This window comes from Triturus cristatus, chromosome 1_2, assembly GCF_964204655.1.
Source record: "Triturus cristatus chromosome 1_2, aTriCri1.1, whole genome shotgun sequence".
NCBI lineage: Eukaryota > Metazoa > Chordata > Amphibia > Caudata > Salamandridae > Triturus > Triturus cristatus.
In genome coordinates, this window is record NC_140580.1 from 539368964 (window position 1) to 539382123 (window position 13160).

General features: G+C 43.9%; 1 protein-coding gene across 5 annotated transcripts in view; it reads right to left on the minus strand.

Moving 5' to 3' along the window:
• The window catches only part of ZFYVE27 (zinc finger FYVE-type containing 27), a 291267-nt gene that overhangs the window by 129074 nt on the left and 149033 nt on the right, over positions 1-13160 (minus strand). For all 5 annotated transcript variants that reach the window (XM_085606361.1, XM_085606351.1, XM_085606358.1 and 2 more), the window contains exon 7: positions 9217-9350. In XM_085606361.1, the coding sequence (XP_085462487.1) occupies positions 9217-9350 (134 nt within the window). The remainder of the gene's footprint in view (positions 1-9216; positions 9351-13160) is intronic.

Here is a 13160-nt window from a genome sequence, read left to right on the forward strand (position 1 = left end):
GGTGTGTTAGGTTTATGCTAATATCTGCACGCTTCAAGGTATATGTTGGTGTGAAGTGTGACAGCTCCATTGAGTTAGCCACATTTTATCAAATATACGACTATCGAGCCATGTTGTGCACAGGATGGTGCGGCAATTTGTAATATTGTGCATGTATATTCCTTGGTGAGTTTAGAACAATGGTGTGCTGTATTATTGTTGAAGTGCTTTCCTGATCTGGACGCCCTTTCTATACAGTTAATATGCATGTGTTTAAAACAAGAGAGAAATGGGGAGTGTAAGAGATTGAAGGAGGTGTGCCTGGGCGTGTATGGGAGGACGAGTCCCGCCCAGGCATGACAATTAAAGGCAGGCTATTAATGGGATAATAGGCCCAAGAGAAGAGGCACGACCTTCTACCCACTCTGGCAGTGTCAACACGTGTCTGTACTCGGTGTCCCGCCAGCTGCCTTGCTCAGCTTGTAGGATTCATGGTTAGTGGGAGATGGTAGGACGCGGAGCTGAGGCGGAGAGGTACCCTACCATTCATTTGGCACAGTGGTCAGATTCCTGGAACAGGGGTGTGGAATTTAATAAAATATCTACTTGTCCATGGGGCAGGTTGCTTCATAAATCAACTTGTCCTGTAACAAAATCCACTTGTCCCTTTTGTACCATGTAATGCGGCGACAAATTAAGGCAGCAATCTCATTATGTAAGCGTTCTGATAAAGCCTCTCAAATTATGCCAGAGCTCGTACCATAGTAGGGTTTGAATACTAGCAATTCCCTTATGTTGCTACGTTTCTGCAGGTCTATATACACTGGGCCTGAAGATAGTGGTAAGCAATAGTTCAAGGATTGGAATGCCCTTTTGAGTCTGTGCAAACCTACTAACTTGCATGTTTTAAGGTTTTTTTACCAACTCCTTTCTAATCTTTTCCCATACTGCAAAAAGTTGGAAATGTACTCCTGACAGTGGCAGACGTAAAACTTCTTCCGGGGTTGGGGAAAAAAGTGGGTGGAGGGAAAGTGAACTTGAAACATTCAGATTTTCACATGAGTAAACTACACATGCACATTTGCTCATGCTAAAATGCAGTTCACAAATATTTTCTGGCAGTACTTTTTCTTGGCCTACTTCTCTAAATTCTGGTGAATTCACGGAAACTGTATATATGCACTTAATGCAAGGATATATACCATGGATGCACTTTTGAGACTTGCTTTAACCCCTTCGCCGTGGCACGAATTTTGCCGCGGCGCTGGGGGGGTTCGGGGTGTTAGCGGCGCCGCCATGCTCGTGACGGAACCACTCCGTCATAAGCCACGGGCGCGCTGTGCTCATGACGGAGTGGTTCCGTCACGACTCAGTGCCGCGTGGGCGGAGCGGCCGCCAACGGCCGCAGCATGACGGAACCACTCCGTCATGAGCACACGGCGCCCGTGGCTCATGACGGAGGGGGGGTCGGGCCTACTTGTCCCAAGGACAAAATACAAATGAAAACTTGTTGCCCTTGACCCCAAACAATATGTCCCGGGCATCGGGCTAGAAGGAGTGCTCCTCGGGGGGGGGGGGGTCGGGCCTACTTGTCCCAAGGACAAAATACACATGAAAACTTGTTGCCCTTGACCCCAAACAATATGTCCCGGGCATCGGGCTAGAAGGAGTGCTCCTCGGGACGCTGAAGGCTGCCTCGAGGCTCGCCACGCATCAGGTGGCCATGGGTAGACTTCAGGGTCTCATCCTAAAGCTACCCAGATAGCTCTTGTAGTAGAACCTCTTTGGTCTTGGCCTGACAGGGGCTTGGGGGCGCGTTGGGACACGTGAAGGGATGTAAGGCACACGCCCTTGCATATTTGCTGCTTGGGCGTGAAGGCCTTGAGAGAAAATGGATATCTTATGTTATTACACTGAGTGCGGACTGAGTGCGGTGCAGTCTAATGTGTCCATGGGGGAGGGGCAGCATGGAACCAATGAAGGGGCAGGAACATTTTAAAGCATGACCAGGTGAAAGAGTGGATGAATGAATGAATGTCACGTATGTGGATGGGGCAAGGGGGAGAGGAAAAGAAGGCAGGAGAGCCTGTTGAAAGGAGCATGCGGGAGCATTTCACACTAAAGCTACCACCCTGCCACTGTTAAACTGAATCAGCAAATACAAAGACATTGTTAAACTGACTCAGCAAATACAAAGACACTGTTAAACTGACTCAGCAAATACAAAGCCACTGTTAAACTGACTCAGCATATACAAAGACACTGTTAAACTGACTCCGCAAATACAAAGACAGGTGTGCAGTCGAGTGATAGGCGTCCCATAGAGATCTGTCAGTAGCATCCTTGATTCCGGGGACATCCGGTCTCTAGCGGAGTATTATACCTGCGTCAGATTGGGTCTCCCACACCCTACTTCTGTTTAATGCTAATCGAGCTCCATAAAACACAACTTTCCTAAAAGATTCCGGTGCAGGCTGGGACACAAATATTCATCGCCCTGTGACCTAGGACTATTTACCTGTACAATTGTTTAACCCTATCATTAACTTAAACCTATTCTAAAACACACCAACCGTAGTAATCTGAAGGGGAAAAGACAGAAAATGGAGCACAAACGCAAGAAAGAAAAGCAACAATAAAAAAAACCACAGAGAATAAAACTTAAGTCCTGGATCATTCCCGGCTTGATTAAAACGCAAGAAAAATAGAAATCCAAATGATTGCCAATGCAGAATGTGAAAGAAGAAATAAAACGCAGAAGAAAGTTACCCATGAGGAAAACGTGCGACTCAAACTGGAATGAATGACCAGACAAGCTGCCAAAGTAAAAAAATAACTGGGGTCTTGCCAGCCAGCAGCTGATCTTGGAGACCCCACAGGGTTCTTATACCGCTGCAGAAACAAAACACAGTTGGATTCTGGGGCCTCCATCCAAGATACCAGATGGAAGGAATTCAGGCCCAGTTGAGAGTAGGAAAGTGAATACCAAGTCAAAGTGCCAGGGGTCTAGAGAGCAGCGGTAAGATCTGGGGAAATGAAGAACAGGGGAAGGGTGGAATATTCGTAAATAATTCGAAACAGAAGAGGCAAATATTCAGAATGATTGAGAATAAAGCATTTATCCTATTACATTCATTTGCAACTTGTCATCATCCCGGTCAGGTTAGGTTATGAAGCTACCTGACGAACCCTCTCCAGTGTTAGATGCTCTAAAGCTGTATCACTTATTATGGAAGGTGTACAGGGCGCAGGCTCAATCATATGCGATTCGGTTTTCTATGTAGTAGTTAGTGAAATATAGCTGAGTAACCATGTTTAAAATACCACAATTGCGACCATATTTTAGAGATTGCTTTTCAGAATGCACATGAAGAAAAGTGACAATCAACTCTAATCAGGAGTAAAGGCGCTCATTAACAAAAACAAGCATTTGCAATGCAATACATCTCACATTTACGAGAGTTTAAGCTATTGTCATTTACAATGGCAATAGCTCAAACTCTTGTAAATAAATGCAAGACCTATTTCACTTCAAAGAAGCGTCCGCCATTGTCTGGGGCGGCTGGAAAGTGAAAGCGGGCATGGCGAGGAAAGCACGTTGTGCCTGCAGTAGGAGAAACTCATTAAAGAAAAGAGTACTAACAGACTAAATAAGACATACCGTGTTGCATCTGAAATAAAAGGGCCAGTCGCCATGGGAGGTTACAAATGCAGACAAGTAGGGACTAACAACCCTAATAACGTCTCGCAAGCCAGCGTTTACGAAGGACAATGACACAAGCCAATGAAAAATATGGGTGGAGAGTGGGCGGGGCTTCTCTTCTATACTCCACTACAACAAGTCTCGCATGCATGCGGACTCAGGCTTGACCTAAAAAGCAAGAGCCTGGGAGGGTTGTTCTGCTCGACAACTCTGGGGTCTCGACTGATGTATTGAGAAACCTGTGGCTCACAGGCGATGTATGCCCTCGCAATGGGCACGGTTTTACATTTAAATAGTTCCACCCTTTAAGTATTCTTCACCATTTGAGGATTCGCAATGCTCCTCACAATGGTCAATTCCCATTAGGATTATTCACAAATGTCTAATATTATTGTAATCTTTAACCTCTTCCATGCTCATGACGTCTCCCGGCCGTCATGAGTCAAGATGGGCGTGTGCGGACGACGGCCGGGAGACGTCATGACCACGCCCACGAATGGAATGTCCAGCACTGCGGCAGCGCTGCGGCGGAATTTGCGCCGCAGCGAAGAGGTTAAGGAACATTTATTCTTTCAGTTCATTTTTCAATTACCATGAGTAAGCATTTAAGCACACCTTCTACAGGGATATCTGAGAGCTCATAAACTCAAAGAATGAAAGCACGGTTCATTCACCATCCTTTGCTCTCCTCGTGAATGCAGTATGAATGCAATTTGAACTGGAGGTGTACACTTCAAACTTCCAAAAATACGTGCCATCTCCATAGTAAAAACCAGTCAGCTTTTACTCAACTTTTTCCCTCTGGAATAGCCAGTGTAAAAACAGAAAGGCTACATTGCAGCACCTGGCTGAAAAATGGGTCACATTAGTAACAGGAACCTCTAGTTCTTTGTAGTATACAGGAGAAAAATAAAGGAAAAGGGTGCCCCGAAAGGTCAAGAGTATATAAGGTTAAAAAAGATACACTACTCCTTTAAAGAGCTAGTAAGTGCCATCACCCAGCATGCACTGTAGTGGAAGTTTGTCTCACTGCCTAACTTCTTTCTTCCAGTTCGAGCTGAGAGAATAGCAGAACACATCAGGTTTTTTTACCTTATTTTTGACGAATTTTCAAATAAATTCTTTTTTTGTGTTGTTGCTTTTGTTTGAGGCTATTCGCTCCTGTGAAGCATTTTCCCTTCTTTTTTCCTACATTTATGAGGGGACTTTTTTTAATAAAGTGAAGGCCCTCTCCGTTGATATCGATACACGAAAGAGACTCGAGAATTCTATGATGCAGAAGTATAATATTTAAAAAATGATGGTTTTCATACCCTTAAAACTATGAATTTAAATGTTATTTATATCAAATGATTTCACTGCTGTACTGTTAATGTACTGACATTTGACTAACTGAACTCAATTAATTCAATATGCGTTTTGAGAATGGAACACACAGCCCTGCCAAGTACCACGCATCAAGCGTTAGACTAATGTATTTTCTTGAGGTGATCCGCATCACTGCACTAAAATGCAAAATCACGCATTTGTAGAGCCTCCTGAAGTCCCTGACAACTTTAGCTGGAGACGGGAGCACCGCTATTAGCACTCATCTGGCAGCCGCATTGTATCTGACAGAGTGCAATGCTCTGCGGGGGCATTCATTTGACAAGTTGTCATGTGACTGCAACATTAAGTGTGTCCATTAATTGGTGAGAGCAGGACTAAAGTCACTAGTAGTGGGCAGGCCGCCCGGGTCGCAACTAGCGGGCGGCAGGTATGCTGACAAGTTTAGTTTGGCACAGGCTGCCCGCCATCCTCGCACCGCTCTCTGCTTTTCATCATGCAGGTGCTGCCCCGCGACCGCCAAGCGGCTGCTGGAGACTCGACATTGCTTGGCTCACAGTTACTGACATTCAGGTCTGTAATATCCGACCTTCGTAAAAAAAAAAAAAAAATTAGAGTGTCAGCCAGAGCCTAGCTCACTGCTGTCCTCAGGGTCAGGTGGGCAGTGCTCCGCTCAGCTGACACATGATGCAGCGGTATTCCACTTACCGCGGGCTGGTGGTGGGCATTGACCATGCAGAATAGGCAGACAATATAGTATTCATCTGTTTGCTTATCTCACTGACACCAAGGGCCCAGGCCGCTGAAGCGCAGTGGCATTGCAGTCTTTTAAGATATCAGCGGTGGGAGGGGCACTGGGCTGGGTGTATTTCTCAAGCAGCGCAAGACACAGGACTGCAGCCAATTGCTGTTGCTGCTTCAAGTTCTATCCTGAAAAAATACTCCTCTGCTCTCTGAGCTGCGGTTGGGTTTAGCTGAACTTAAATGACAACAAGCACATAAAAGTCCAGTTGTAAATCAAACTAGAATGATTTATCACTGCTCTCCTCTGTGCAGCACTCTGCTCAGCTGACACTGGGACCGGCTGACGGCCATGGCTCACATTCACTCAGGTCTCATTCTTAATATATTTAATTTAAAGCCGAGCATGCGTCAGCCTATTAACATGAAAGTACTATTCCTTTCTTCAAGTGCATGTTAAAAATAATATATAATTTTAACTAGTGAAACTTTGGCTCAAGCTGGGGTACATGTCAAAGGAGAAAGCCACACAATCCCGGATGTTTTCTAACCACACATAAATAAAAGTGAGCTTACTTTACAAACCATGCTTCATATCTCAAAATATGGTATACTGATTACTTTTACCACATAATATGATGACTTCTGGGAGTGGAGCTAAAATGCTTCTTAAGATGTTGGCTACACTTAGCGTCCTTCCAGTTTTGGTGCTTTGCAGCAGTTTAAAGAGCTTCTTAGAGTTTCTTGTTGCTCAAATTAGTACGATTTCGGATATTTATAAGTTTTCCTCATCTTCATTGCTTAATTTTGCTCGCAAGAAAGTGTCACTCATAGTCGTTCAATGTCACTCATAATTACAATTAAATTATGGAAATGTCACACAGAGCAATATGAAACCTTGGCAGCTATGAAGACAGTGCTTTTACTAAGACAAAAATGTAAGCAATGCTTGCATTGCTGCTCCGTTTATGCACTAAAATTTGAAAAACAATGAATCTAATCAATTCAAATGTCTTCCTCCATAATATTTAATATACCATCTTGCACTGAAGCACCTATTTTCTTTTAATGTTTTCTTATGAATTATGATTCAAACAATGTACTGTTCTATTATTTGCACTTCATATGCAGTATGGACAGGGCGGGACTGGGAACCAAAACCAGCCCAGGTAAAGTGCTCGGCAGACCCCCCGGGATGTTGGGGGTACCCGCGAGCAGTTTGCCAGGCCAGTTTTGGCCGATTTTGTTACAGGGGCCGATATTGCAGCTATGCTGCAAAACATGTCTGGTAACAAAAATGGCCCCCTAGGGGCCTAAAACCGGCCCCCACCCTGGCGGCCCACCGGGGAAATGCCCGGTGCCCACTATGGCCAGTCCTGCCCGGAGTATGGAACTCAAAAAAGAACTTGTGCTGGCTGCGACCAAAACTGTGTCTGGTTGAAATGCACTGGCCTTTTTTCTACATGTTGTGTTTGCAAAAGAATTCAAATTTAGAACTTGAACTGCCGGCGTTCCGCCTTTTTTCTCATAACACTTATTAGAATTTTTCATAGTGGTTTATACAGGCAGGGTGAGCCCAGAGGCATGCACCATCAACTGCTGCGTGTCAAAGAGGAAAACAAACAAAACAGAGTGATATTGCTTACTATATATCCACATATAATATAGCTAGAGAGAGAACACATAGTGATCAACTGTGTAACATAGGCTTATATCACCATTGCGTGGTTCTGGTGTCATTTAAAGACCACAAGCCCGACCTTTAAAATGGCAATATAGACCTACATTAGGATTTATTAAATCGATTAAAATACTCTTTAGAGAGATTTAGAGCATCTGAGCGCCATCGGTTTATTATTCATAGTTTACCTGAAACTGCAGCTATGTCGGTCATTGATTTATAAATGTGTGCTTTTGTTGAAGACATTGTGCTAATATTTAAAATGCAACATTGTGCATTATTATAAATCACATTTTAAGCAGCTAAGCGCATAGGAAATAATTTAAAATACATTCTAAAATGTGCTAATCTTTTGTAGTATCCCCACACAATAAAATAGATAAGATTCCATTAAAGAGAGAACACAAAGTATAAACAATCTCAAGTTAAAGAAAGATTCATTTTAGAATCCCACAAACTCTTCTTGTTTTTTTTTTCTCTTTCTTGATCCACATAAGGGGAGGAGGGAGCCACACAATTTCGAGTAATAACGTCTTTATTAGTGTTTCATCAATATGGAGTACTTCAACCCAGCCAACGCTTTTCGTCCTGTAAAGGACTTCATCAGAGTTTAGCATGATCTTCTGTGAATCCTTTGCCATACAATGTAATCTACAGGAATATAGTATTCCACAGGCAGTATTTTCCCGAAGGGGATGTCCTATGAACTTGAAGTAATCCTCACTGGTAATGTATACCCAGTGAAATTTGGATACTAATGCGAGTGTATTCTCCAAAGAGGGATCTGTAAAACAGTGCAGTTTTGCACTTGTTTGCCTGGTCGTCGTGTAGTGAGGGCCAAAATTGCTCTATTTTTTTGTGCTTGCCACAATAAAGAAGGTTTAAGAAGACAATGAATGAAAAATAAAGTGCAATCTGGGACAGTGTAATTTTCAGCTGACAGGGTTCTGGGTTTACAAAATTTATTTTCACACACTGGGGTGGATTTATTGGTAGATCCTCGGCAGGATCTGGAACAACATCCCTGTATCCTTTGGTACTGCCCTAATGCTGCTCCAATTTAAGAAAGAGTTGAAGACTTAACTCTTTAAAGAATACTACATAACAATGCATTAAATGCCCACAATTCAGTTTTATCTTCTATCACTCGATGACTGTAAGCTTGGCTTTGACCATGTACAGCAGTCTGCTGCCTTTTGGCTGACTTCGTGCCATAGAAATACAATACCATAAACATAATATGCAGATGCTTGCATCAAGGCTGGGACAGCAAGGGTGAGCGTAGTGCTGATAAATGTTCTAAAAGCAGCACTGTTACTGTGAAAACATTTTTACCAGAACTTAAAGAAAGAGGAAATGTTGTGTTTGACGTTCTTATTTGTTTAGGGAAGCTAAATACTCTGCAAACAATTTAGCACTGTGAAAACTGGAAATACTTAACTGTTGCACCTCTTTTCTGTGAAATGGAAACCTTGAAAACATAATCTTTATGTGACGAGCTCCAGGATGCCGCATATGGGTGGGACAATTCAGAATTCAGTGTTTATACTTTTAGTGAGGGTTCCCTTGGAGGTGAACTAGGATTACAAGTAAGTAACGTTTGCTTCTTAAACAACCTGATCCATTGGTAGATAAAACTACCAAGATTACGAAAGCAATATTGGGCACAAAAACAATCTCTTACAAAATAGGTTTCCAATATTTTATCTAAAGTGATGGGCAGGTGAATGATCTGACATGCAATGCACCTCCACCCAACAAATGGAATAGATTGTCTCTTGCTTACCTCTGTACTAGTTGGGGTAGGTGTTGGAGTGCGATCCGATATAGCTCCTCCATCTGAATCTGGTGCATCTGGAGTAACTTCGAGAGGACTGGTGTTGTTCTTCTGTTGATGGGCTGCTTTGTATTCTGATAAAACTAGTAAACAGAAAAACAAAATTCTTGTGTGGTCTATATGGTGTGTACAAGGAAATTAAAGCATATCATGAATAAAAGGATTCAGAAATAATGACCGACAGTAATGATTCTTCAAGGTAGCTATCGGTCAGACATATGAGTTGACCCCACACAGCAAAATCATGGTTTCTAAATATCCCAGGACAATTGGCAGTTAGAATATACCTAAATGGAAGGCTGACCATGTGAAAAAAAAAACAAATGGCAGGTAAGAAACGCAATAACTTTTAAACTGTTATTAACAATTTCAAACTCGGCTGCAAGTTTCTTGCTCTTCAGATTCTGTAAAAAAAACTAAGCGAATGAATGTCATCTAGGCACAGGTGGGAGCTTTGAAGAAAGCTATATTTTGAGTAATGCAAAGGGAAAACTTCTTAAAGAGGATCAGATGTGCAATTATTACAGCGTTTATACATGTACACACCAAACATTATAAGCTCTGTGCGCTAAATTTGGTGCAGAAGTAGGCAATGATGATTAAATAAGTGGTTATTTCGCAATTTGAACAATAAGCTTAAAGTAAGTCAGTTAAATGTTTTAGGACAGTCTATTAATGACTAACATTTTTATTGTTCATTTTTTTCATTCTTGTTATTATGTCACTATATTAGTTTCTAGTTATTGATTTAAGGGAATTAGAAGTTAAAAGTTCACGTGGTTTGTATAAACTGAATAAACTTTGTTTTATTATTACATTTAAAACAATGACATATATAGAAAATAAATAAACGGAAATAACGTGGAACATGGAGGTTTGTAATTCACGGCCAACCTATTTTATCAATCTGCAATCATACACAGTAATTTGGAAACAACATTGCAAGCATCTGAACATTAATTGGAAAGAAAGAAAAGGAACAAGTTATATACATTTTCCCTTTTTTACTTTTCCATAAGATAACAATACCTACATGTATTTTCACTTAATAAACATTTAATATTAGAGGACTCTCTAATTTCGAAATTGGGCAAGTCCAAAAAGCCATAATAGCATTAGACCAAAAAAAACAACAAAAAAAACACACTACAGTACTGGGCTAAATTTATTGTGCACACAAAAATAATTTTTGCCATAAAGCAGTAATGTTGAGGTACCTATAACACAAAACGATCATTCATTCATTTCATTGCTGGCTATTCACAGAAGAGGGTGGAAAACAGCGCTTGTAAAGTGTGTGAATTGCCCTACTGTGCAAATGTCAAAGGATCTTTAATGCAAGCTTATTCCACCTGTACCAAGCTGAACTCTGTACAGATGAAAGCTCAAACTACACAAGACTCATTATGACCCATACATTGCTATTCACATGGCGAAAAAACACTTGCCCATGACGGAGCTGGGTTTTCAATATCTCAGTCTTCGGGTGAGATCATTAAATAACCCCCACCACTGGTCTTATGGACCTTTGTTCGTTGACAAGGAGAAATAAAGAAGAGCAAACATCTACATTAAATGCATAGTATTTAAAAGATTTAGTACAGTCAATAAAGAGAATTTGTGTGACCTCGAACGGCGCGGAGTGGACTGCCGGGCCTCGAGAAGCTTTCGGGACCACTCCCGCAAAAAGTTCGGATTCATGGTCCGGCAGTCGGAGCACGACTTAGGATCATGGACGAGCTCCTGACACCACAGGCACACGCGGTGCAGGTCCGTAACCGACATCAGCTTGCGACTGGTGCCGCAAGCCTTAAAGCCGGGCCGAGGATGACTGGACTTCCCTGCGTGTACTAGGAGTCGAAGACTCAAAAGACAGTGTCGACAAAAGTCGCAAAAAGTGACCGGAGGTGCCGCTCTCTCCGGATCTGCGCTGGCTGGCGCGGAATAGAAAGAACTGACATCAGTACGCGAGGGTGGCGTCTAAGTAGCTACAGCGACGTCAACGACGAACGTGGAGCGACCGATGCCACCTTTGGACGTGCAGGGGTACTGCGGATGAAAAAATGCTCCGGATCGAGTCTGGTGGCTGGGGGTAATTGTCTCTTTCAGATAAAAGAACATAATCCAATAATTGATGTTTAAATAGAAGGTAAAATAGAGTATTAGTCAAGATTACAGTAATTATTGTAATAATACAAAACATACAGCAAGTGTGTTCCATAAAGGAAGTTCCATAATCTAAATATATTGGAATCAGGTATCAGTTCAGATACCCAATAAAGAGTATTGATGAGAGACTCAATCCATAACCATAAAACCTTTGTATGCCAAGTGTTAGACCTGTCAGCCCTTTGGGTGGTCCCTCCTCATCATTATTTATTTTGTCCCACTTTTGCCTCAAACCCTGTTTGAATTTTTCCTTTTTGGGAACCACCAGACTTTTTAGTGTTGCTGCAGATTCAGGGAGCCATTTTATCTACCCCTGGAACTTCTGTCTGAGGGCCTGGAGCACAAAATGGTGGCCACCTGTGACATCACCAGCACCCACTGGAACCTACTAGCACCTTCCAGAACATTCCAGAACCCTGTGACAGTTGGATGCGGTTTAGAATGTTGGGAAGCTAAGACAGAGAGTTGGCAGTTGGAGCTGGCAGTTGGCACCTGACTGGTGAAGAGTGAGCAGCAGAAACTTGAAGGAGGAAGGAGTGAAGCAGCAGGGGTGGAAACTTGTGCCTGGAGTGGGGTCCATAAACCCACCCTTGATACTAGTCCCTACTGACTGAGCCCAGCCTGGAGCCCTGTGTGGGAAGAAGCAAGAAAAACCATCCTAAGGACCTGGACAGCAGGAACAGGCCTTAGAATCCAAGAACAGCAAGATCCTGACCTGGATACTGGTTTCCCTGGAGTCTGACGTCGAGTAGCCTGGAGACCTGGAGCCCGAGGTGGAGAAGCGGCGCTGACTGGAAAAGCAGACGTCGTACCCGGAGCCGCCAGAGGTCGAGAGAGGGCGCCGACGGAGGTCGTGAGGAGTCCCAGAGGTCGAGGAGGAAGTCACCCGAGGTCGAGTGAGCGGCGTCGACGGGGGAGTGAAGTCCGCCCTCCGGAGTCGCCGGAGACCGAGGTGAAGCGTGCCGGAGGTCGGGAGTGGAGATCGCACTCCGGAGTCGCCGGAACCTGAGAGAATCGTGCCGGAGGTCGGGAGTGGAGGTCGCACTCCGGAGTCGCCGGAACCTGAGGAGAGGAGCACCGGAGGTCGGGAGTGAGGATCGCACTCCGGAGCCGCCGGAAGTCGACATCGAGCCAAGGCCGGCCGACGTCATCGAAACTGAGGTCGCCATCGGACCGGAGCCGCCCGAAGTCGACATCGAGCCAAGACTGCCCGACGCCATCGAATCGGAGGTCGAGATCGAGCCGAGGCCGCCGACATCGAACCGGAACCGCCTACCGGCGTCGTCAAGAACTGACATTGTGCCGAGGCCGCCGACATCGAACCGGAACCGCCTCACGGCGTCGACACGACTCCAGCGGCGTCAGAGCTTCAGAAAAAGGGCAGTAAGTGGAATAGAGGGCGCCAAAGGCCCTGTGGAATCCTAAGAGACTACTCTAGGGGTTAGAGAGGTGCTGGAACCAGCTTGACTGTGCCAGGGGTGAGTTGAGACTAATTCAGAGGGGTTGTGTAGAGTGAGAGAGCCAGGTCTCTAGTATTCCCCCCTTGATCTACCTCAGTTTAGGCCTCAGCCTTGACCAAGCTAGAGAGCAGACACCCTCAAGCCATCCACCTAACCACAAGCTGTGCCTGGGCCAAATCAGCCCATAGTAATCTCAAATGTGATCTGATTCTTTAAGTGTCACTGTCAGCTTTTAACTATTTATTGAGAGCACTGTATTTATTG